This window comes from Oncorhynchus clarkii, chromosome 28 (genome assembly GCF_045791955.1).
Source record: "Oncorhynchus clarkii lewisi isolate Uvic-CL-2024 chromosome 28, UVic_Ocla_1.0, whole genome shotgun sequence".
NCBI classification, from domain to species: Eukaryota; Metazoa; Chordata; class Actinopteri; order Salmoniformes; family Salmonidae; genus Oncorhynchus; species Oncorhynchus clarkii.
This window is the reverse complement of record NC_092174.1, coordinates 44,663,677-44,689,234: the sequence shown is the minus strand read 5'-3', so window position 1 is coordinate 44,689,234 and position 25,558 is coordinate 44,663,677. Positions and strand designations below refer to the sequence as shown.

The following is a 25,558-nucleotide window of genomic DNA, read 5'->3' as shown; positions in this document are numbered from 1 at the left end:
TCTAGTGCACAGACGGTCTAGTGCACAAACAGTCTAGTGTACAGGCGGTCTAGTGTACAGGCGGTCTAGTGTACAGACGGTCTAGTGTACAGGCGGTCTAGGTTTAAACCTAGTTGGTCACACTGTGTGCTTCACACTCCTAGAAAAAAGGGTTCCAAAAGGGTTCTTCGGGTAACCCCATAGGAGAACCCTTTTTGGTTCCAGGTAGAACCCTTTTTAATTCCAGGTAGAACCCTTTTTGGTTCCAGGTAGAACCCTTTTTGGTTCCAAGTAGAACCCTTTTTGGTTCCAGGTAGAACCCTTTTTAATTCCAGGTAGAACCCTTTTTGGTTCCAAGTAGAACCCTTTTTAATTCCAGGTAGAACCCTTTTTGGTTCCAGGTCGAACACTTTCGGAACCCAAAAGAGTTCTACCTGGAACCAAAAGGGGTTCTTCAAAGAGTTCTCCAATGAGGACACTCGAAGAACCCTTTCAGGTTCTGGATAGCAACTATTTTCTAAGAGCGTGGTGGAGGGTGTTAACATGATTCTTACCTGAGGTCCGTTGTCTCCTCCATCTCCCTTCAGTCCGTTAGCTCCTGGTCCACCCTGAGAGCACATTGCAATACTTCAAAAGGACAGTCTGTAACATGTTCAATAGTGTTCAATGGTGAAACAAGTGGCAGGGTTATCTCCTATCGTTCATTAACATGAGTGGCCTATTTTAGAGAAACGTGAAGTTTTAAATGAAATCAGTTTGTTAAAAGGGGTGATTTTTAACGGGACGATTGATGACTACAACCATTAAACTAGTAGCAGTTTAAAGGATCGTTTAAAAAACAAAATGTGGAGCAGATTGTTATAAACGTTTTGTTCTATTTATCATTTACACATCAAATCAGGAAACTTATCACGATATGTCTGTTTCGCCCGGCTCTACAACATTAATCTATAAATATCTTCGCCAAATATGCCAACCAGGCTATAGACAACATGACAAATATTGTAAGAACCTATAGACCTCTAAGAGTGATGCTAATAGATACATGCCCTCCCTCCTCAGTAATGACTCTTAGATACATGCCCTCCCACCTCAGTAATGACTCTTAGATACATGCCCACCCCTCCTCAGTAATGACTCTTAGATACATGCCCTCCCTCTTCAGTAATGACTCTTAGATACATGCCCTCCTCAGTAATGACTCTTAGATACATGCCCTCCTCAGTAATGACTCTTAGATACATGCCCTCCCTCCTCAGTAATGACTCTTAGATACATGCCCTCCCTCCTCAGTAATGACTCTTAGATACATGCCCTCCCTCCTCAGCAATGACTCTTAGATACATGCCCTCCCTCCTCAGTAATGACTCTTAGATACATGCCCTCCCTCTTCAGTAATGACTCTTAGATACATGCCCTCCCTCCTCAGTAATGACTCTTAGATACATGCCCTCCCTCCTCAGTAATGACTCTTAGATACATGCCCTCCCTCCTCAGTAATGACTCTTAGATACATGCCCTCCCTCCTCAGCAATGACTCTTAGATACATGCCCTCCCTCCTCAGTAATGACTCTTAGATACATGCCCTCCCTCCTCAGTAATGACTCTTAGATACATGCCCTCCCTCCTCAGTAATGACTCTTAGATACATGCCCTCCCTCCTCAGTAATGACTCTTAGATACATGCCCTCCCTCCTCAGTAATGACTCTTAGATACATGCCCTCCCTCCTCAGCAATGACTCTTAGATACATGCCCTCCCTCCTCAGTAATGACTCTTAGATACATGCCCTCCCTCCTCAGTAATGACTCTTAGATACATGCCCTCCCTCCTCAGCAATGACTCTTAGATACATGCCCTCCCTCCTCAGTAATGACTCTTAGATACATGCCCTCCCTCCTCAGTAATGACTCTTAGATACATGCCCTCCCTCCTCAGTAATGACTCTTAGATACATGCCCTCCCTCCTCAGTAATGACTCTTAGATACATGCCCTCCCTCCTCAGGAAAGAACGCTATCAACGACAAATATGAGAAAAGTAGAATTTTGGTGGAATATGTGTGATGTGCAGTGGGGAGGAAGACTGCCAAGAGAGCTCTGCTCTGCTCTGTTCTGTTCTGTTCTGTTCTGCTCTGTTCTGCTCTGTTCTGTTCTGTTCTGTTCTGCTCTGTTCTGTTCTGTTCTGCTCTGTTCTGTTCTGTTCTGTTCTGTTCTGCTCTGTTCTGCTCTGTTCTGTTCTGTTCTGTTCTGCTCTGTTCTGTTCTGTTCTGTTCTGCTCTGTTCTGCTCTGTTCTGTTCTGTTCTGTTCTGCTCTGTTCTGCTCTGTTCTGTTCTGTTCTGTTCTGTTCTGCTCTGTTCTGTTCTGTTCTGTTCTACTCTGTTCTGTTCTCCTCTCTGTTCTGTTCTCTCCTGTTCTGTTCTGTTCTGTTCTGTTCTACTCTGTTCTGTTCTCCTCTCTGTTCTGTTCTGTTCTGTTCTGTTCTACTCTGTTCTGTTCTCCTCTCTGTTCTGTTCTGTTCTGTTCTGCTCTGTTCTCTCCTGTTCTGTTCTGTTCTGTTCTACTCTGTTCTGTTCTGCTCTGTCCTGTTCTGTTCTGTTCTGTTCTCCTCTGTTCTGTTCTGTTCTCCTCTGTTCTGTTCTGTTCTGTTCTGTTCTCTCCTGTTCTGTTCTGTTCTGTTCTGTTCTCCTCTGTTCTGTTCTGTTCTGTTATGTTCTGTTCTCCTCTGTTCTGTTCTGTTCTCTCCTGTTCTGTTCTGCTCTGCTCTGTTCTGTTCTACTCTGTTCTGTTCTGTTCTGTTCTGCTCTGTTCTGCTCTGTTCTGTTCTGTTCTGTTCTCTCCTGTTCTGTTCTGTTCTGTTCTCTCCTGTTCTGTTCTGTTATGCTCTGTTCTGTTCTGTTCTGTTCTGTTCTGTTCTCTCCTGTTCTGTTCTGTTCTGTTCTGTTCTCTCCTGTTCTGTTCTGTTCTGTTCTGCTCTGTTCTGTTCTGTTCTGTTCTGTTCTTCTCTGTTCTGTTCTGCTCTGTTCTGTTCTGTTCTGTTCTGTTCTGCTCTGTTCTGTTCTGTTCTGCTCTGTTCTTCCCTCCTCTCTGCTCTGTTCTGTTCTGTTCTGTTCTGTTCTGCTCTGTTCTGCTCTGTTCTGTTCTGTTCTGCTCTGTTCTGTTCTGTTCCTCTTCTGCTCTGTTCTTCTCTCCTCTCTGCTCTGTTCTGTTCTGTTCTGCTCTGTTCTGTTCTGCTCTGTTCTTCTCTCCTCTCTGCTCTGTTCTGTTCTGACCTGTTCTGTTCTGTTCTGTTCTGTTCTGCTCTGTTCTGTTCTTCTCTCCTCTCTGCTCTGTTCTGTTCTGCTCTGTTCTGTTCTGTTCTGTTCTGTTCTGTTCTGTTCTCTGCTCTGTTCTGTTCTGTTCTGCTCTGTTCTGCTCTGTTCTGTTCTTCTCTCCTCTCTGATCTGTTCTGTTCTGCTCTGTTCTGTTCTGTTCTGCTCTGTTCTGTTCTGTTCTGTTCTGTTCTCCTCTCTGCTCTGTTCTGTTCTGCTCTGTTCTGTTCTGCTCTGTTCTGCTCTGTTCTGTTCTTCTCTCCTCTCTGATCTGTTCTGTTCTGCTCTGTTCTGTTCTGTTCTGTTCTGCCCTGTTCTGTTCTGTTCTTCTCTCCTCTCTGCTCAGTTCTGTTCTGCTCTGTTCTGTTCTGTTCTGTTCTGTTCTTCTCTCCTCTCTGCTCTGCTCTGTTCTGTTCTGTTCTCCTCTATGGTCTGTTCTGTTCTGTTCTGTTCTGTTCTGCTGCTATGCTCTGTTCTGTTCTGTTCTGTTCTGTTCTGTTCTGTTCTGTTCTCCTCTCTGCTCTGTTCTGTTCTGTTCTGTTCTGTTCTGCTCTGTTCTGTTCTGTTCTGCTTTGTTCTGTTCTGCTCTGTTCTGTTCTGTTCTGTTCTGTTCTTCTCTCCTCTCTGCTCTGCTCTGTTCTGTTCTGCTCTGTTCTGTTCTTCTCTCCTCTCTGTTCTGTTCTGTTCTGTTCTGTTCTGTTCTGTGATGTTATGTTATGTTATGTTATGTTATGTTATGTTCTGCTCTGTTCTGTTCTGTTCTGTTCTGCTCTTTTCTGTTCTGTTCTGTCCTGTTCTGTTCTGCTCTGTTCTGTTCTGTTCTGTTCTGTTCTGTTCTGCTCTGTTCTGTTCTGTCCTGTTCTGTTCTGCTCTGTTCTTCTCTCCTCTCCTCTCTGTTCTGTTCTGTTCTGCTCTGTTCTGTTCTGTTCTGTTCTGCTCTGCTCTGTTCTGTTCTTCTCTCCTCTCTGCTCTGTTCTGTTCTGTTCTGTTCTGTTCTGCTCTGTTCTGTTCTGTTCTGCTCTGTTCTGTTCTGCTCTGTTCTGTTCTGTTCTGTTCTGTTCTGCTCTGTTCTGTTCTGTTCTGTTCTGTTCTGCTCTGTTCTGCTCTGTTCTGTTCTGTTCTGTTCTGTTCTCCTCTCTGTTCTGTTCTCTCCTGTTCTGTTCTGTTCTGTTCTCCTCTCTGTTCTGTTCTGTTCTGTTCTACTCTGTTCTGTTCTCCTCTCTGTTATGTTCTGTTCTGTTCTGTTCTGCTCTGTTCTCTCCTGTTCTGTTCTGTTCTGTTCTACTCTGTTCTGTTCTGCTCTGTCCTGTTCTGTTCTGTTCTCCTCTGTTCTGTTCTGTTCTCCTCTGTTCTGTTCTGCTCTGTTCTGTTCTGTTCTGTTCTCTCCTGTTCTGTTCTGCTCTGTTCTGTTCTGTTCTGTTCTGTTCTGTTCTGTTCTCCTCTGTTCTGTTCTGTTCTGTTCTGCTCTGTTCTGTTCTGTTCTGTTCTGTTCTGTTCTCTCCTGTTCTGTTCTGTTCTGTTCTGTTCTCTCCTGTTCTGTTCTGTTCTGCTCTGTTCTGTTCTGTTCTGTTCTGTTCTGCTCTGTTCTGCTCTGTTCTGTTCTGTTCTGTTCTCTCCTGTTCTGTTCTGCTATGTTCTGTTCTGTTCTGTTCTTCTCTGTTCTGTTCTGCTCTGTTCTGTTCTGTTCTGTTCTGTTCTGCTCTTTTCTGTTCTGTTCTGTTCTGCTCTGTTCTTCCCTCCTCTCTGCTCTGTTCTGTTCTGTTCTGTTCTGTTCTGTTCTGTTCTGCTCTGTTCTGCTCTGTTCTGTTCTGCTCTGTTCTTCTCTCCTCTCTGCTCTGTTCTGTTCTGTTCTGCTCTGTTCTGTTCTGTTCTGCTCTGTTCATCTCTCCTCTCTGCTCTGTTCTGTTCTGACCTGTTCTGTTCTGTTCTGTTCTGTTCTGTTCTGCTCTGCTCTGTTCTGTTCTGTTCTGTTCTGTTCTGTTCTGCTCTGTTCTGTTCTGTTCTGCTCTGCTCTGTTCTGTTCTGTTCTGTTCTGTTCTGTTCTGCTCTGCTCTGTTCTGCTCTGTTCTTCTCTCCTCTCTGCTCTGTTATGCTCTGTTCTGTTCTGTTCTGTTCTGTTCTGTTCTCTCCTGTTCTGTTCTGTTCTGTTCTCTCCTGTTCTGTTCTGTTCTGTTCTGTTCTGCTCTGTTCTGTTCTGTTCTGTTCTGTTCTGTTCTTCTCTGTTCTGTTCTGCTCTGTTCTGTTCTGTTCTGTTCTGTTCTGCTCTGTTCTGTTCTGTTCTGCTCTGTTCTTCCCTCCTCTCTGCTCTGTTCTGTTCTGTTCTGTTCTGTTCTGCTCTGTTCTGCTCTGTTCTGTTCTGTTCTGCTCTGTTCTGTTCTGTTCTGTTCTGCTCTGTTCTTCTCTCCTCTCTGCTCTGTTCTGTTCTGTTCTGTTCTGCTCTGTTCTGTTCTGCTCTGTTCTTCTCTCCTCTCTGCTCTGTTCTGTTCTGACCTGTTCTGTTCTGTTCTGTTCTGCTCTGTTCTGTTCTTCTCTCCTCTCTGCTCTGTTCTGTTCTGCTCTGTTCTGTTCTGTTCTGTTCTGTTCTCTGTTCTGTTCTGTTCTGTTCTGTTCTGTTCTGTTCTCTGCTCTGTTCTGTTCTGCTCTGTTCTGTTCTGCTCTGTTCTGCTCTGTTCTGTTCTTCTCTCCTCTCTGATCTGTTCTGTTCTGCTCTGTTCTGTTCTGTTCTGTTCTGCTCTGTTCTGTTCTGTTCTGTTCTCCTCTCTGCTCTGTTCTGTTCTGCTCTGTTCTGTTCTGCTCTGTTCTGCTCTGTTCTGTTCTTCTCTCCTCTCTGATCTGTTCTGTTCTGCTCTGTTCTGTTCTGTTCTGTTCTGCCCTGTTCTGTTCTGTTCTTCTCTCCTCTCTGCTCAGTTCTGTTCTGCTCTGTTCTGTTCTGTTCTGTTCTGTTCTTCTCTCCTCTCTGCTCTGCTCTGTTCTGTTCTGTTCTCCTCTATGGTCTGTTCTGTTCTGTTCTGTTCTGTTCTGTTCTGCTATGCTCTGTTCTGTTCTGTTCTGTTCTGTTCTCCTCTCTGCTCTGTTCTGTTCTGTTCTGTTCTGTTCTGCTCTGTTCTGTTCTGTTCTGCTTTGTTCTGTTCTGCTCTGTTCTGTTCTGTTCTGTTCTGTTCTTCTCTCCTCTCTGCTCTGTTCTGTTCTGTTCTGCTCTGTTCTGTTCTTCTCTCCTCTCTGCTCTGTTCTGTTCTGCTCTGTTCTGTTCTGCTCTGTTCTGTTCTGCTCTGCTCTGTTCTGTTCTGTTCTGCTCTGTTCTGTTCTGTTCTGCTCTGTTCTGTTCTGTTCTGCTCTGCTCTGTTCTGTTCTGCTCTGTTCTGCTCTGCTCTGTTCTGTTCTTCTCTCCTCTCTGTTCTGTTCTGTTCTGTTCTGTTCTACTCTGTTCTGTTCTCCTCTCTGTTCTGTTCTCTCCTGTTCTGTTCTGTTCTGTTCTCCTCTCTGTTCTGTTCTGTTCTGTTCTGTTCTACTCTGTTCTGTTCTCCTCTCTGTTATGTTCTGTTCTGTTCTGTTCTGCTCTGTTCTCTCCTGTTCTGTTCTGTTCCGTTCTACTCTGTTCTGTTCTGCTCTGTCCTGTTCTGTTCTGTTCTCCTCTGTTCTGTTCTCCTCTGTTCTGTTCTGCTCTGTTCTGTTCTGTTCTGGTCTCTCCTGTTCTGTTCTGCTCTGTTCTGTTCTGTTCTGTTCTGTTCTGTTCTGTTCTCCTCTGTTCTGTTCTGTTCTGTTCTGTTCTGTTCTGTTCTCCTCTGTTCTGTTCTGTTCTCCTCTGTTCTGTTCTGTTCTGCTCTGTTCTGTTCTACTCTGTTCTGTTCTGTTCTGTTCTGCTCTGTTCTGCTCTGTTCTGTTCTGTTCTGTTCTGTTCTGTTCTCTCCTGTTCTGTTCTGTTCTGTTCTGTTCTCTCCTGTTCTGTTCTGTTCTGCTCTGTTCTGTTCTGTTCTGTTCTGTTCTGCTCTGTTCTGCTCTGTTCTGTTCTGTTCTGTTCTCTCCTGTTCTGTTCTGCTATGTTCTGTTCTGTTCTGTTCTTCTCTGTTCTGTTCTGCTCTGTTCTGTTCTGTTCTGTTCTGTTCTGTTCTGCTCTTTTCTGTTCTGTTCTGTTCTGCTCTGTTCTTCCCTCCTCTCTGCTCTGTTCTGTTCTGTTCTGTTCTGTTCTGTTCTGCTCTGTTCTGCTCTGTTCTGTTCTGTTCTGCTCTGTTCTTCTCTCCTCTCTGCTCTGTTCTGTTCTGTTCTGCTCTGTTCTGTTCTGTTCTGCTCTGTTCATCTCTCCTCTCTGCTCTGTTCTGTTCTGTTCTGTTCTGTTCTGTTCTGCTCTGTTCTGTTCTGTTCTGTTCTGTTCTGTTCTGTTCTGCTCTGTTCTGTTCTGCTCTGCTCTGTTCTGTTCTGTTCTGTTCTGTTCTGCTCTGCTCTGTTCTGCTCTGTTCTTCTCTCCTCTCTGCTCTGTCCTGTTCTGTTCTGTTCTGTTCTGTTCTGCTCTGTTCATCTCTCCTCTCTGCTCTGTTCTGTTCTGACCTGTTCTGTTCTGTTCTGTTCTGTTCTGCTCTGCTCTGTTCTGTTCTGTTCTGTTCTGTTCTCCTCTCTGCTCTGTTCTGTTCTGCTCTGTTCTGCTCTGTTCTGTTCTTCTTTCCTCCCTGCTCTGTTCTGTTCTGCTCTGTTCTGTTCTGTTCTGTTCTGTTCTGTTCTGTTCTGCTCTGTTCTGTTCTTCTCTCCTCTCTGCTCTGTTCTGTTCTGCTCTGTTCTGTTCTGTTCTGTTCTGTTCTTCTCTCCTCTCTGCTCTGCTCTGTTCTGTTCTGTTCTCCTCTCTGCTCTGTTCTGTTCTGTTCTGTTCTGTTCTGTTCTGTTCTGCTATGCTCTGTTCTGTTCTGTTCTGTTCTCCTCTCTGCTCTGTTCTGTTCTGTTCTGTTCTGCTCTGTTCTGTTCTGTTCTGCTCTGTTGTGTTCTGTTGTGTTCTGCTTTGTTCTGTTCTGCTCTGTTCTGTTCTGTTCTGTTCTTCTCTCCTCTCTGCTCTGTTCTGTTCTGTTCTGCTCTGTTCTGTTCTTCTCTCCTCTCTGCTCTGTTCTGTTCTGCTCTGTTCTGTTCTGTTCTGTTCTGATCTTCTCTCCTCTCTGCTCTGCTCTGTTCTGTTCTGTTCTCCTCTCTGCTCTGTTCTGTTCTGTTCTGTTCTGTTCTGTTCTGTTCTGCTATGCTCTGTTCTGTTCTGTTCTGTTCTCCTCTCTGCTCTGTTCTGTTCTGTTCTGTTCTGTTCTGCTCTGTTCTGTTCTGTTCTGCTCTGTTGTGTTCTGTTGTGTTCTGCTTTGTTCTGTTCTGCTCTGTTCTGTTCTGTTCTGTTCTTCTCTCCTCTCTGCTCTGTTCTGTTCTGTTCTGCTCTGTTCTGTTCTTCTCTCCTCTCTGCTCTGTTCTGTTCTGCTCTGTTCTGTTCTGTTTTGTTCTGCTCTGTTCTGTTCTGTTCTGCTCTGTTCTGTTCTGCTCTGCTCTGTTCTGTTCTGTTCTGTTCTGCTCTGCTCTGTTCTGCTCTGTTCTTCTCTCCTCTCTGCTCTGTCCTGTTCTGTTCTGTTCTGTTCTGTTCTGTTCTGCTCTGTTCATCTCTCCTCTCTGCTCTGTTCTGTTCTGACCTGTTCTGTTCTAATCTGTTCTGTTCTGTTCTGCTCTGCTCTGTTCTGTTCTGTTCTGTTCTGTTCTCCTCTCTGCTCTGTTCTGTTCTGCTCTGTTCTGCTCTGTTCTGTTCTTCTCTCCTCCCTGCTCTGTTCTGTTCTGCTCTGTTCTGTTCTGTTCTGTTCTGCTCTGTTCTGTTCTTCTCTCCTCTCTGCTCTGTTCTGTTCTGCTCTGTTCTGTTCTGTTCTTCTCTCCTCTCTGCTCTGCTCTGTTCTGTTCTCCTCTCTGCTCTGTTCTGTTCTGTTCTGCTCTGTTCTGTTCTGTTCTGCTCTGTTCTGTTCTGTTCTGCTCTGTTCTGTTCTGTTCTGTTCTGCTCTGCTCTGCTCTGTTCTGTTCTGTTCTGTTCTGCTCTGTTCTGTTCTTCTCTCCTATCTGTTCTGTTCTGTTCTGTTCTGTTCAGTTCTGTTCTGCTCTGTTCTGTTCTGTTCTGTTCTGCTCTTTTTTGTTCTGTTCTGTCCTGTTTTGTTCTGCTCTGTTCTGTTCTGTTCTGTTCTGTTCTGTTCTGCTCTGTTCTGTCCTGTTCTGTTCTGTTCTGTTCTGCTCTGTTCTTCTCTCCTCTCCTCTCTGCTCTGTTCTGTTCTGTTCTGTTCTGCTCTGTTCTGTTCTGTTCTGCTCTGTTCTGTTCTTCTCTCCTCTCTGCTCTGTTCTGTTCTGTTCTGTTCTGTTCTGTTCTGCTCTGTTCTGTTCTCTCCTGTTCTGTTCTACTCTGTTCTACTCTGTTCTGTTCTCTCCTGTTCTGTTCTGCTCTGTCCTGTTCTGTTCTCTCCTGTTCTGTTCTACTCTGTTCTGTTCTGTTCTGCTCTGTTCTGTTCTGTTCTGTTCTACTCTGTTCTGTTCTGTTCTCTCCTGTTCTGTTCTGTTCTGTTCTACTCTGTTCTGTTCTCTCCTGTTCTGTTCTGCTCTGTCCTGTTCTGTTCTCTCCTGTTCTGTTCTACTCTGTTCTGTTCTGTTCTGTTCTCTCCTGTTCTGTTCTACTCTGTTCTGTTCTGTTCTGTTCTACTCTGTCCTGTTCTGTTCTCTCCTGTTCTGTTCTGCTCTGTTCTGTTCTCTCCTGTTCTGTTCTGTTCTCTCCTGTTCTGTTCTGCTCTGTTCTGTTCTGTTCTGTTCAGCCCGACATCAATACCCTAGTGACTATGTATGGGGGAATATAATTAGCAGAAATAATGCCTGGATGGAAATAACATGTGTTTTATTAATGCTTTACTATCCACGCCAAACACACTGGTTGAACATCAAATTATGTGTGTTTGTGTTTGTGTGTGTGTGTGTGTGTGTGTGTGTGTGTGTGTGTGTGTGTGTGTGTGTGTGTGTGTGTGTGTGTGTGTCTGTGCTGTGCTTTTGGCACACGTGTGTGTGTGCATACATGCGTGTGTGTGTGTGTGTGTCTGACTTACCGCAGGCCCAGATCTTCCTGACATTCCCATTGGCCCAGGGGTACCCCTCATGGTGAGCTGTGATTGGACAGAGAGCTTATCATGAACAACCGATCAGGGTAATGCATTGACGTTCAAAATCTAAGAAATCTAAGCATCAGAATTAACTCTACAGGGTCTAGTCAGCAGTGTTAACTCTATAGGGTCTATTCAGCAGTGTTAACTCTACAGGGTCTAGTCAGCAGTGTTAACTCTATAGGGTCTATTCAGCAGTGTTAACTCTATAGGGTCGAGTCAGCAGTGTTAACTCTATAGGGTCTAGTCAGCAGTGTTAACTCTACAGGGTCTAGTCAGCAGGGTTAACTCTATAGGGTCTAGTCAGCAGTGTTAACGCTATAGGGCAGAGTCAGCAGTGTTAACTCTATAGGGTCTAGTCAGCAGTGTTAACTCTATAGGGTCTAGTCAGCAGTGTTAGCTCTATAGGGTCTAGTCAGCAGTGTTACCACCCAGGACAGCTAGTTCCTGCTATTATTAGGCAGAACTGGGTGGAACACATGTTTTAAATATTGGAAATAGTTGAGGTGCACTTGATTTAACTTGTCTGGCACGGAGTGTATATTTACCCTGGCTTGGGAAAGGATCGCCTGGGCTTGGGCCTCCTGAGCTGAGACCACTGGTCCCTTATGTGCCTCTCCACCAGCACGGAACTGTCAATAACAACACAAGAGACACATGTAAATAAACGAACAGCCCTGTTTTCAGTCCATAGAGATAGATAGAGAACTCTTAGTGACCAAAAGCACATTTTTAGCCTTGGTAGCACCATTGGGGACTTTTACCATTTTGAAGTAGTCAACTGGGTGGGACTTTGTATGTGTTAACGAAGGATCCCATAATTCCATGCAGGTCATCAAGAGGGATCATCCAATGGATTATATTCGTTAGCAAACATTCCATAACTGCAGGTTTCAGCAAATCACCAACCTGTTTAAACAACACACTCTAGATGCCAGTGTGCCCCCTTTCAGTTTGTTTACTAAAATTAACTACTTCAAAATGGAGATGGCCTCAATGGCACTGTCTGTGCACTCAGACGCCATTATGGGACAGATACAACTTTGCGATCTCTATACATCTTTATGGTTCAGAAGTATGAGTAAACCTGTCACTGGGATCCAACATGGATGTTGAGCTACAGGCCTGTATTATGGGTAAACCTGTCACTGGGATCCAACATGGATGCTGAGCTGCAGGCCTGTATTATGGGTAAACCTGTCACTGGGATCCAGCATGGATGCTGAGCTACAGGCCTGTAGTATGGGTAAACCTGTCAATGGGATCCAACATGGATGCTGAGCTGCAGGCCTGTAGTATATGAAAACCTGTCACTGGGATCCAACATGGATGCTGAGCTGCAGGCCTGTAGTATGAGTAAACCTGTCACTGGGATCCAACATGGATGCTGAGCTGCAGGCCTGTAGTATGAGTAAACCTGTCACTGGGATCCAACATGGATGCTGAGCTGCAGGCCTGTAGTATGAGTAAACCTGTCACTGGGATCCAACATGGATGCTGAGCTGCAGGCCTGTAGTATATGAAAACCTGTCACTGGGATCCAACATGGATGCTGAGCTGCAGGCCTGTAGTATGAGTAAACCTGTCACTGGGATCCAACATGGATGCTGAGCTGCAGGCCTGTATTATGAGTAAACCTGTCAATGGGATCCAACATGGATGCTGAGCTGCAGGCCTATAGTATATGTAAACCTGTCATATGGTATAGGCAGGCATAAGCTACGGATAACGATTATACACAATTGCATTTTACCGATGGCAATTTGAATGCACAGAGATACCGGGACGAGATCCTGAAGCCCATTATCGTGCCATTCATCTGCTGCCATCACCTCCTGTTTCAGCATGATAATGCACGACCCCATGTCGCAAAGGATCTGCACAGAATTCTTGGAAGCTGAAAATGTCCCAGTTCTTCCATGGCCTGCATACTCACCAGACATGTCACCCATTGAGCATGTTTGGGATGCTCTGGATCAACGTGTACGACATTGTGTTCCAGTTCCCGCCAATATCCAGCGACTTCACACAGCCATTGAAGAGGAGTGGGACAACATGCCACAGGCCACAATCAACAGCCTGATCATCTCTATGTGAAGGAGATGTGTTGTCACACAGCCATTGAAGAGGAGTGGGACAACATGCCACAGGCCACAATCAACAGCCTGATCATCTCTATGTGAAGGAGATGTGTTGTCACACAGCCATTGAAGAGGAGTGGGACAACATGCCACAGGCCACAATCAACAGCCTGATCAACTCTATGTGAAGGAGATGTGTCACGCTGCACGAGACAAATGATCACACCAGATACTGACTGGTTTTCTGATCCACGCCCCTACCTTTTCTTTTCAAGGTATCTGTGACCAACAGACGCAGATCTGTATTCCCAGTCATGTGGAATCCATAGATTAGGACCTAATTGATTTATTTTAATTGAATTATTTCCTAATATGAACTGTAACTCAGTAAAATCTTTGAAAATTGTTGCATGTTGCGTTTATGTTTTTTTGTTCAGTGTTAAATTGCCCCTTAGACACATGCAGAAGCTGGTTACACTGTCACCGGTTCCAGTCCACTGTGCCCAATGACATTTACAAGGTGAATGATTTACCGCAGGGCTAGGAAATATAAGGTTCATAGACTGAGGTTCATATGTACTGAGGACTTTTAATGAAGATACAGCGAGGTAGAGTGTGTTAAACAAGGAGACGTCGCGGTAGATCGGCCAACCAGTTGACTGACTGAAGGTTACATTATGCAATGGGAACAGGTTGGCAGACGCTGAAAGCCCCTGGGTAATGTAGGAGACAGAGGGATAAAAAAAAACTATTGAATGACAAAACTGAAAGACTAAAAAACACCCAGAGGAAAAGCAAAGCTAAAAATGTGTTTTAGATCTATTTTAAATATGTTCATAGTTTCAGCCTCCCTCAGGGTCTCTGGCTGGGAGCATAATAACTAAAGACTGTCTCTCCATGCCTCTTGGTCCCCCTCAGGGTCTCTGGCTGGGAGCATAATAACTAAAGGCTGCCTCTCCATGCCTCTTGGTCCCCCACAGGGTCTCTGGCTGGGAGCATAATAACTAAAGGCTGTCTCTCCATGCCTCTTGGTCCCCCTCAGGGTCTCTGGCTGGGAGCAGAATAACTAAAGGCTGTCTCTCCATGCCTCTTGGTCCCCTCAGGGTCTCTGGCTGGGAGCATAATAACTAAAGGCTGCCTCTTGGTCCCCCTCAGGGTCTCTGGCTGGGAGCAGAATAACTAAAGGCTGTCTCTCCATGCCTCTTGGTCCCCCTCAGGGTCTCTGGCTGGGAGCATAATAACTAAAGTCTGCCTCTCCATGCCTCTTGGTCCCCCTCAGGGTCTCTGGTTGGGAGCAGAATAACTAAAGACTGTCTCTCCATGTCTCTTGGTCCCCCTCAGGGTCTCTGGTAGGGAGCAGAATAACTAAAGGCTGTCTCTCCATGCCTCTTGGTCCCACTCAGGGTCTCTGGCTGGGAGCATAATAACTAAAGGCTGCCTCTCCATGCCTCTTGGTCCCCCTCAGGGTCTCTGGTTGGGAGCAGAATAACTAAAGACGGTCTCTCCATGCCCCTTGGTCCCCCTCAGGGTCTCTGGCTGGGAGCATAATAACTAAAGGCTGCCTCTCCATGTCTCTTGGTCCCCCTCAGGGTCTCTGGCTGGGAGCAGAATAACTAAAGGCTGTCTCTCCATGCCTCTTGGTCCCCCTCAGGGTCTCTGGCTGGGAGCATAATAACTAAAGGCTTCCTCTCCATGCCTCTTGGTCCCCCTCAGGGTCTCTGGCTGGGAGCATAATAACTAAAGGCTGTCTCTCCATGCCTCTTGGTCCCCCTCAGGGTCTCTGGCTGGGAGCATAATAACTAAAGGCTGCCTCTCCATGCCTCTTGGTCCCCCTCAGGGTCTCTGGCTGGGAGCATAATAACTAAAGGCTGCCTCTCCATGCCTCTTGGTCCCCCTCAGGGTCTCTGGCTGGGAGCATAATAACTAAAGGCTGCCTCTCCATGCCTCTTGGTCCCCCTCAGGGTCTCTGGTTGGGAGCAGAATAACTAAAGACTGTCTCTCCATGCCTCTTGGTCCCCCTCAGGTTCTCTGTTAGGCTATTCCAGAGGCTGGGGGCATGGTAACTAAAGGCTGGGGGCATAGTAACTAAAGTCTGCCTCTCCATGCCTCTTGGTCCCCCTCAGGTTCTCTGGCAGGCTATTCTAGAGGCTGGGGACATAGTAACTAAAGTCTGCCTCTCCATGCCTCTTGGTCCCCCTCAGGTTCTCTGGCAGGCTATTCCAGAGGCTGGGGACATAGTAACTAAAGGCTTCCTCTCCATGCCTCTTGGTCCCCCTCAGGTTCTCTGGCAGGCTATTCTAGAGGCGGGGGACATAGTAACTAAAGGCTTCCTCTCCATGCCTCTTGGTCCCCCTCAGGGTCTCTGGCTGGGAGCATAATAACTAAAGGCTGTCTCTCCATGCCTCTTGGTCCCCCTCAGGGTCTCTGGCAGGCTATTCCAGAGGCTGGGGACATAGTAACTAAAGGCTTCCTCTCCATGCCTCTTGGTCCCCCTCAGGGTCTCTGGCTGGGAGCATAATAACTAAAGGCTGTCTCTCCATGCCTCTTGGTCCCCCTCAGGGTCTCTGGCAGGCTATTCTAGAGGCTGGGGACATAGTAACTAAAGGCTTCCTCTCCATGCCTCTTGGTTCCCCTCAGGGTCTCTGGCAGGCTATTCCAGAGGCTGGGGACATAGTAACTAAAGGCTTCCTCTCCATTCCTCTTGGTCCTAGGCTTTGGGATAGTTAAAAGGCCAGTGCCTGATTGAAGAGCAAGGAGCATCAGAATGGCATATTGAGTATGATTGTTTAAGCACCAGGGTCAGTTGGCAGGGAGAGGTGAATGGATGGAGAGAGAATGGCAGCATCAGGATGGTACCTGGAGGTTGTTATAAGAGCGAGGGTAGATGGGATAGAGGGATAGAAGGACAGAGAGAGGAGAGGAAAGAGGTCACTTACTGGCAGCATCAGGATGGTACCTGGAGGACCAGGAACTCCATCCGAACCAGGAATACCAGCCCGTCCTGGAGGACCCTTTGGAATGTAGGAGAACAGGAGAGAGGGGAGGAGGGACAGGGGGGGAGAGGGGGTGGGGAGAGAGGAGAGAGGGGGGAGAGAGAAGTGGGGGAGAGCGACGGAGAGAGGGAGAGGGGAGAGAGAGAGAGGGGGAGGGAGGGAAAGGGGGGAGAGAGAGGGGGGAGAGGGGAAGAGAGAGAGGGGGGAGAGGGAGAGGGGGGGAGAGAGGGGAGAGAGGGGGAGAGAGAGGAGAGAGAGAGAGGGGAGAGAGAGAGAGAGAGAGAGCGCGAGAGAGAGAGTGAGAGAGAGAGCGAGAGAGAGAGAGGAGGGGGGAAGGAGAGAGAGAGAGGGTGAGAGAGAGAGAGAGAGAGAGAGAGAGAGAGAGAGAGAGAGGGTGAGAGAGAGAGGGGGAGAGAGTGAGGGGGGAGAGGAGAGAGAGAGGGGGGGAGAAGGGGGGAGAGAGAGAGGGGGGAGAGAGAGGGGGAGAGGGAGAGGGGGAAGAGAGGGGGGGAGAGAGGGGAGAGAGGGGGGGAGAGAGAAGAGAGAGAGGGGGGAGGGGGGAAGGAGAGAGAGAGGGTGAGAGAGAGAGAGGGGAGAGAGAGAGAGAGGGTGGGTGAGAGAGAGAGAGAGGGTGATAGAGATGGGGGGGGGACAGATAGAGGGGGAGAGGTGAGAGAGGGGGGGGGGTGAGAGAGGGGGAGAGAGCGAGAGAGAGAGAGAGGGGGAGAGAGAGAGAGTTGGTTCATCGTATAGAACACTTATAGATAATCTGAGTGCTAAGTCATGGGGATAAAATGTAAACTTCTTAAACATGACCACATAGGAAATGTAAATGATTAGTGAACAAAAGCCCATCATATTTTTTACGTTTTTACCCAGCTTCCAATAGGTGCCCTTCTTTGAGAGACATTGGAAAGCCTCCCTGGTTTTTGTGGTTGAATCTGTGTTTGAAATTCACTACTGGACTGAGGGACCTTACAGATAATTGTATGTGTGGGGTACAGAGATGAAGGACCTTACAGATAATTGTATGTGTGGGGTACAGAGATGAGGGACCTTACAGATAATTGTATGTGTGGGGTACAGAGATGAGGTACCTTACAGATAATTGTATGTGTGGGGTACAGAGATGAGGTACCTTACAGATAATTGTATGTGTGGGGTACAGAGATGAGGTAGTCATTCAAAAATAATGTTCAACACTATTATTGCACACAGAGTGAGTTCATGCAACTTATTAAGCACATTTTTGTCCTTTGTAAGCTGAGTTGAAGGGTCATTTAAGTCCCCTGTAAACTGAGCTGGAGGGTTGAGGGTCGGTTAGGTCCCTTGTAAACTGAGCTGGAGGGTTGAGGGTCGGTTAGGTCCCTTGTAAACTGAGCTGGAGGGTTGAGGGTAGGTTAGGTCCCTTGTAAACTGAGCTGGAGGGTTGAGGGTCGGTTAGGTCCCTTGTAAACTGAGCTGGAGGGCTGAGGGTCGGTTAGGTCCCTTGTTAACTGAGCTGGAGGGTTGAGGGTCGGTTAGGTCCCTTGTAAACTGAGCTGGAGGGTTGAGGGTCGGTTAGGTCCCTTGTAAGCTGGAGGGTTGAGGGTCGGTTAGGTCCCTTGTAAGCTGGAGGGCTGAGGGTCGGTTAGGTCCCTTGTAAGCTGGAGGGCTGAGGGTCGGTTAGGTCCCTTGTAAACTGAGCTGGAGGGCTGAGGGTCGGTTAGGTCCCTTGTAAACTGAGCTGGAGGGATGAGGGTCGGTTAGGTCCCTTGTAAACTGAGCTGGAGGGCTGAGGGTCGGTTCGGTCCCTTGTAAACTTAGCTGGAGGGCTGAGGGTCGGTTAGGTCTATGCAGTGAATAGGGCGTCGGCCTTTACAACAATGTGTTGTCGAGGGTAATGAGAGTTTAAGTTTCTGAACATATCTGCATTCCCTGCCTGCACCTCTGTCTTCCTCTCTTCCCTCCTCATCCTTTTTCTTTTCTCCCCATGGCGTGAGGGTGCGGGGGCTCTACTTCAAGCCAGCACACTACTTCCTTCATATTCATATCTGCTCCCCTCTGTCAAGATAAATATTTATTATCATTATTATTATTATTATTAATGTCTTCAATATCGTTATACTGTCACAAGTCATCCATAAGTCAGTCTAGTGAGTGGAATGATGACTCATTATTAGTCAGCTACATTCGTCATGGCCCAAGGAGACAGACCAGACAAGAGGACATGCCAGAGGGGTCAAAACCACATTCCCCTACATTAGTATTTTCTCTGGTATGTATTACGTACTACAGTTGTTTTTTTTAACAGTATTTTCTCTGGTATGTATTAAGTAGTTGATTTTTTAACAGTATTTTCTCTGGTATGTATTAAGTACTATAGTTGTTTTTAACAGTATTTGCTCTGGTATGTATTATTAAGTACTATAGTTGTTTTTAATATATTTTATCTAGTATGTATTAAGTACTATAGTTGTTTTTTTAACAGTATTTGCTCTGGTATGTATTAAGTACTATAGTTGTTTTTAACAGTATTTTCTATGGTATGTATTAAGTACTATAGCTGTTTTTTTTAACAGTATTTGCTCTGGTATGTATTAAGTACTATAGTTGTTTTTAACAGTATTTTCTCTGGTATGTATTAAGTACTATAGTTGTTTTTAACAGTATTTTCTCTGGTATGTATTATTAAGTACTATAGTTATTTTTACTTGGCAGACAGTTAGATGTAATATAGCGAATGCCAACAAAACCCAACAAGGGGTTGACCAAGGACCTGGTCATTTTTGTTGTTCAATGCTGAAGTGTGTATAATAATTCCTATAGTTAGAATGATAAAGACAGTGGTGTAGCCATCTATAGGGATTAATGGGGGATGATCAAGGATCCCCCTTGGCCTATTTCCAACAACAGGAAGCACCATGCAGCTCTCACTTACCCTGTCACCATGATCTCCGTGTGGGCCAGGGGAGCCCTGTGAGCCTGGGGAGCCGGGGAGGCCCTGTGTACACACACACACACACACACACACACGCGCGCGCGCGCACACACACACGCACACACACACACACACACACACACACACACACACACACACACACACACACACGTTAACTAAAACATCCTACACCACCACCACAGCAGAGCTAGCTAACCAAACTGCTACCACATTTAATCTATCAACCTCAGAAAGACATAGCTAAACAACACTCTCTCTCTCTCTCCATCTATCTCTCTCCTTCTCCATCTATCTATCTCTCTCCTCCATCTATCTCTTTCTCTTTCTCCCTCTCTATCTCTCTCCTTCTCCATCTATCTTTCTCTCTTTCTCCATCTATCTCTCTCTCTTTCTCCATCTATGTCTCTCTCTTTCTCCCATTTTCTCACTCTAGCTCTCTCTCTCTTTCTTCCCCTCTCTCTCTCTTTCTCCATCTATCTCTCTCTCTTTCTCCCCCTCTCTCGCTCCATCTCTCTTTCTCCCCCTCTCACTCTCACTCCCTCTCTCTCTTTATCTCTCTCTTTCTCCCCCTCTCTTGCTCCCTCTCTCTCTTTATCTCTCTCTTTCTCCCCCTCTCTCACTCCCTCTCTCTCTTTATCTCTCTCTTTCTCCCCGTCTCTCACTCCCTCTCTCGCTCCCTCTCTCTCTTTCTCCCTTTTTCAATTCAATTCAATTGACTTTATTGACATGGCAAGTTCATTATTACTTACATTGTAAAAGTATACATATCGAAAAATAAAAATAAAAATAAATATTTACATATAAAATATATATACAGATATATTTATATTTCTCCTTTTCTCCCTTTCTCTCTCTTTCTCACTCTCTTTCTCTCTGTCTTTCTCTCTCTTTCTCACTCTCTTTCTCTCTGTCTCTCTCTGTCTCTCTCTCTCTCTCTCTCTCTTTCTCACTCTCTTTCTCTCTGTCTCTCTCTGTCTCTCTCTCTCTCTCTCTTTCTTTCTCTCTCTCTCTCTCTCTCTCTCTCTCTCTCTCTCCCTCCCTCTCTCTCTCTCTTTCTCCCCCTATATATCGCTCTCTTTCTTTCCCTCTCTCTCTCTCTCTCTTTCTCCCTCTCTCTCACTGTCTTTCTCTCTCTCTCTCTCTCTCCCTTTCTCCCTTTCTCTCTCTTTCTCCCCCTCTTTCTCTCTGTCTTTCTCTCTCTCTCTCTCTCTCTCTCTCTCTCTGTCTCTGTTTTTCTCTCTCTCTCTCTCTCCCTCCCTCTCTCTCTCTCTTTCTCCCCCTCTCTTGCTCCCTCTCTCTCTTTATCTCTCTCTTTCTCCCCCTCTCTCACTCCCTCTCTCTCTTTATCTCTCTCTTTCTCCCCGTCTCTCACTCCCTCTCTCGCTCCCTCTCTCTCTTTCTCCCTTTTTCAATTCAATTCAATTGACTTTATTGACATGGCAAGTTCATTATTACTTACATTGTAAAAGTATACATATCGAAAAATAAAAATAAAAATAAATATTTACATATAAAATATATATACAGATATATTTATATTTCTCCTTTTCTCCCTTTCTCTCTCTTTCTCACTCTCTTTCTCTCTGTCTTTCTCTCTCTCTCTCTCTCTCTCTCTCTCTCTTTCTTTCTCTCTCTCTCTCTCTCTCTCTCTCTCTCTCTCTCTTTCTCACTCTCTTTCTCTCTGTCTCTCTCTGTCTCTCTCTCTCTCTCTCTTTCTTTCTCTCTCTCTCTCTCTCTCTCTCTCTCTCTCTCTCCCTCCCTCTCTCTCTCTCTTTCTCCCCCTATATATCGCTCTCTTTCTTTCCCTCTCTCTCTCTCTCTCTTTCTCCCTCTCTCTCACTGTCTTTCTCTCTCTCTCTCTCTCTCCCTTTCTCCCTTTCTCTCTCTTTCTCCCTCTCTTTCTCTCTGTCTTTCTCTCTCTCTCTCTCTCTCTCTCTCTCTGTCTCTGTCTTTCTCTCTCTCTCTCTCTCCCTCCCTCTCTCTCTCTCTTTCTCCCCCTATATATCGCTCTCTTTCTTTCCCTCTCTCTCTCTTTCTCCCTCTCTCTCTCTGTCTTTCTCTCTCTGTCTTTCTCTCTCTCTCTCTCTCTCCCTCCCTCCCCCTCTCTCTCTCTCTCTCTCTCTCTCTCTCTCTCTCTCTCTTTCTCCCCCTATATATCGCTCTTCCTCTCCCCCTCTCTCTCTCTTTCTCCCTCTCTCTCCACTCTCTCTCCCTCTCTTTCTCCGCTTTCTTTACAGGCTCATTCAGGAGGACTAAAGCACTTTTGATAAATATAGTTTCTTCCCCCTCTTCTCTTCAGTAGTTCTCCATCTGTGGAAAGAGAGAGGGAGAGGGTCGGGGGGGGGGGGGGGGGGGGTAAGAGAGAACGTGATACTCACAGCTTGGCCGGGGGCTCCTTGGGGTCCTTCAATCAGCATCCCCTGGAATAGAGGGAAGAGAGAGGGAACAATTAACACAGTAGCCTTCAGAAACGGCAGTAAATCTACACACTGCAGAGTGGAGACAAATTAGAGGACTGGGGAAACAAAATGTGTTTATGGCTAAGGGAACTCATTTTTAGCTGATAAATCATTAATACCTAGTTATACAGTAGTGATAATACCTAGTTATACAGTAATACCTAGTTATACAGTAATACCTAGTTATACAGTAGTGATAATACCTAGTTATACAGTAGTGATAATACCTAGTTATACAGTAATACCTAGTTATACAGTAATACCTAGTTATACAGTAATACCTAGTTATATAGTAGTGATAATACCTAGTTATACAGTAATACCTAGTTATACAGTAATACCTAGTTATACAGTAGTGATAATACCTAGTTATACAGTAATACCTAGTTATACAGTAATACCTAGTTATACAGTAATACCTAGTTATACAGTAGAGATAATACCTAGTTATATAGTAGTGATAATACCTAGTTATACAGTAATACCTAGTTATACAGTAGTGATAATACCTAGTTATACAGTAATACCTAGTTATACAGTAATACCTAGTTATACAGTAGAGATAATACCTAGTTATATAGTAGAGATAATACCTAGTTATACAGTAATACCTAGTTATACAGTAGTGATAATACATAGTTATACAGTAATACCTAGTTATACAGTAATACCTAGTTATACAGTAATACCTAGTTATACAGTAGTGATAATACCTAGTTATACAGTAGAGATAATACCTAGTTATACAGTAATACCTAGTTATTCAGTAGTGATAATAACTAGTTATATAGTAGTGATAATACCTAGTTATACAGTAATACCTAGTTATACAGTAATAAATAGTTATACAGTAATACCTAGTTATACAGTAATACCTAGTTATACAGTAATACCTAGTTATACAGTAATACATAGTTATACAGTAGAGATAATACCTAGGTTACAGTAATACCTAGTTATACAGTGATACCTAGTTATACATTAATACCTAGTTATACAGTGTTGTTAATACCTAGTTATACAGTAATACCTAGTTATACAGTAATACCTAGTTATACAGTAGTGATAATACCTAGTTATACAGTAATACCTAGTTATACAGTAATACCTAGTTATATAGTAGTGATAATACCTAGTTATACAGTAGTGATAATACCTAGTTATACAGTAATACCTAGTTATACAGTAGTGATAATACCTAGTTATACAGTAATACCTAGTTATACAGTAGTGATAATACCTAGTTATACAGTAATACATAGTTATACAGTAGTGATAATACCTAGTTATACAGTAATACCTAGTTATTCAGTAGTGATAATAACTAGTTATATAGTAGTGATAATACCTAGTTATACAGTAATACCTAGTTATACAGTAATACCTAGTTATACAGTAATACCTAGTTATACAGTAGAGATAATACCTAGGTTACAGTAATACCTAGTTATACAGTGATACCTAGTTATACATTAATACCTAGTTATACAGTGTTGTTAATACCTAGTTATACAGTAATACCTAGTTATACAGTAATACCTAGTTATACAGTGTTGATAATACCTAGTCATACAGTAATACCTAGTTATACAGTAATACCTAGTTATACAGTAATACCTAGTTATACAGTAATACCTAGTTATACAGTGTTGATAATACCTAGTCATACAGTAATACCTAGTTATACAGTAATACCTAGTTATACAGTGTTGATAATACCTAGTTATACAGTAATACCTAGTTATACAGTAATACCTTGTTATACAGTAGTGATAATACCTAGTCATACAGTAATACCTAGTTCTACAGTAATACCTAGTTATACAGTAATACCTAGTTATACAGTAATACCTAGTTATACAGTAATACCTAGTTATACAGTAGTGATAATACCTAGTTATACAGTAATACCTAGTTATACAGTAGTGATAAAACCTAGTTATACAGTAATACCTAGTTATACAGTAATACCTAGTTATACAGTAGAGATAATACCTAGTTATACAGTAATACCTAGTTATACAGTAGTGATAATACCTAGTTATACTGTAATACCTAGTTATACAGTAATACCTAGTTATACAGTAATACCTAGTTATACAGTAGTGATAATACCTAGTTATACAGTAGTGATAATACCTAGTTATACAGTAATACCTAGTTATACAGTAATACCTAGTTATACAGTAATACCTAGTTATACAGTAATACCTAGTTATACAGTAGTGATAATACCTAGTTATACAGTAGTGATAATACCTAGTTATACAGTAATACCTAGTCATACAGTAATACCTAGTTCTACAGTAATACCTAGTTATACAGTAATACCTAGTTATACAGTAATACCTAGTTCTACAATAATACCTAGTTATACAGTAATACCTAGTTATACAGTAATACCTAGTTATACAGTAATACCTAGTTATACAGTAGTGATAATACCTAGTTATACAGTAATACCTAGTTATACAGTAATACCTAGTTATACAGTAATACCTAGTTATACAGTAATACCTAGTTATACAGTATTGATAATACCTAGTTATACAGTAGTGATAATACCAAGTTATACAGTAATACCTAGTTATACAGTATACATAGTTATACAGTAATACCTAGTTATACAGTAATACCTAGTTATACAGTAATACCTAGTTATACAGTAATACCTAGTTATACAGTAATACCTAGTTATAAAGTAGTGATAATACCTAGTTATACAGTAATACTTAGTTATATAGTAATACCTAGTTATACAGTAATACCTAGTTATACAGTAATACCTAGTTATACAGTAATACCTAGTTATACAGTATTGATAATACCTAGTTATACAGTAATACCTAGTTATACAGTAATACTTAGTTATACAGTATTGATAATACCTAGTTATACAGTAATACCTAGTTATACAGTATTGATAATACCTAGTTATACAGTAATACCTAGTTATACAGTAATACCTAGTTATACAGTATTGATAATACCTAGTTATACAGTAATACCTAGTTATACAGTAATACCTAGTTATAAAGTAATACCTAGTTATACAGTATTGATAATACCTAGTTATACAGTAGTGATAATACCTAGTTATACAGTAATACCTAGTTATACAGTAATACCTAGTTATACAGTAATACCTAGTTATACAGTAGTGATAATACCTAGTTATACAGTAATACCTAGTTATACAGTAATACCTAGTTATACAGTAATACCTAGTTATACAGTAATACCTAGTTCTACAGTAATACCTAGTTCTACAGTAATACCTAGTTCTACAATAATACCTAGTTATACAGTAATACCTAATTATATAGTAGTGATAATACTTAGTTATACATACCTAGTTATACAGTAATACCTAGTTATACAGTAATACCTAGTTATACAGTAATACCTAATTATATAGTAATGATAATACTTAGTTATACATACCTAGTTATACAGCAATACCTAGTTCTACAGTAATACCTAGTTCTACAGTAATACCTAGTTATACAGTAATACCTAATTCTACAGTAGTGATTTGACCTAGTTATACAGTAATACCTAGTTCTACAATAATACCTAGTTCTACAGTAATACCTAGTTATACAGTAATACCTAATTCTACAGTAGTGATAATACCTAGTAATACAGTAATACCTAGTTATACAGTAATACCTAGTTATACAGTAGTGATAATACCTAGTTATACAGTAATACCTAGTTCTACAGTAGTGATTTGACCTAGTTATACAGTAATACCCCGTTCTACATTAATACCTAGTTATACAGTAATACCTCGTTATACAGTAATACCTAGTTATACAGTAATACCTAGTTAGACAGTAATACCTCATTATACAGTAATACCTAGTTATACAGTAATACCTAGTTATACTGTAGTGATAATACCTAGTTATACAGTAATACCCCGTTCTACATTAATACCTAGTTATACAGTAATACCTCGTTATACAGTAATACCTAGTTACACAGTAGTGATTTGACCTAGTTATACAGTAATACCTAGTTACACAGTAGTGATTTGACCTAGTTATACAGTAATACCATTTATACAGTAGTGATAATACCTAGTTATACACTAATACCTCGTTCTACAGTAATACCTAGTTATACAGTAATACCCCGTTCTACAGTAATACCTCGTTATACAGTAATACCTAGTTATACAGTAATACAGGCTTTGACTTACAGGTTCAATGATGGCGGGTTCTCCTTTCTCTCCCTTCTCACCACCATATCCTCCTCCTCCCATCTGAAAAGAACAGTGAAAGACATCAGATATTGCTTGATGTTTGACTGAGTTGTCAACTGAACACAGTGTTTCCCATATATTCATTTAGATAGCCGGTGGCCTAATGACTGGAAGTCTATGGGAACAGCTAGCATGTCATTGCGCTAATGCTAGTAAAACTGCTGAAAAGGTAGTAATTGACTTAGCAACTGACCCAGTAACTGACTCAGTAATTAACTTAGTAACTGACCAAGTAACTGACTCAGTAATTAACTTAGTAACTGACCAAGTAACTGACCCAGTAACTGACTTAGCAACTGACTTAGTAATTGACCAAGTAACTGACCCAGTAACTGACCAAGTAACTGACCCAGTAACTGACTTAGTAAATGACCCAGTTACTGACTTAATAACT

At 43.2% G+C, this 25,558-nt stretch overlaps 1 protein-coding gene across 1 annotated transcript in view; it reads right to left on the bottom strand.

Moving 5' to 3' along the window:
- LOC139386696 (collagen alpha-1(XI) chain-like) overlaps positions 1-25,558 on the bottom strand; it is a 216,715-nt gene that overhangs the window by 90,307 nt on the left and 100,850 nt on the right. Inside the window, exons 10-16 of the mRNA XM_071132517.1 lie at positions 25,102-25,164; positions 20,814-20,855; positions 18,415-18,477; positions 15,438-15,512; positions 10,969-11,052; positions 10,367-10,423; positions 534-587 (exon numbers count right to left, since the gene is read on the bottom strand). Of these exons, the coding sequence (XP_070988618.1) occupies positions 534-587; positions 10,367-10,423; positions 10,969-11,052; positions 15,438-15,512; positions 18,415-18,477; positions 20,814-20,855; positions 25,102-25,164 (438 nt within the window). The remainder of the gene's footprint in view (positions 1-533; positions 588-10,366; positions 10,424-10,968; positions 11,053-15,437; positions 15,513-18,414; positions 18,478-20,813; positions 20,856-25,101; positions 25,165-25,558) is intronic.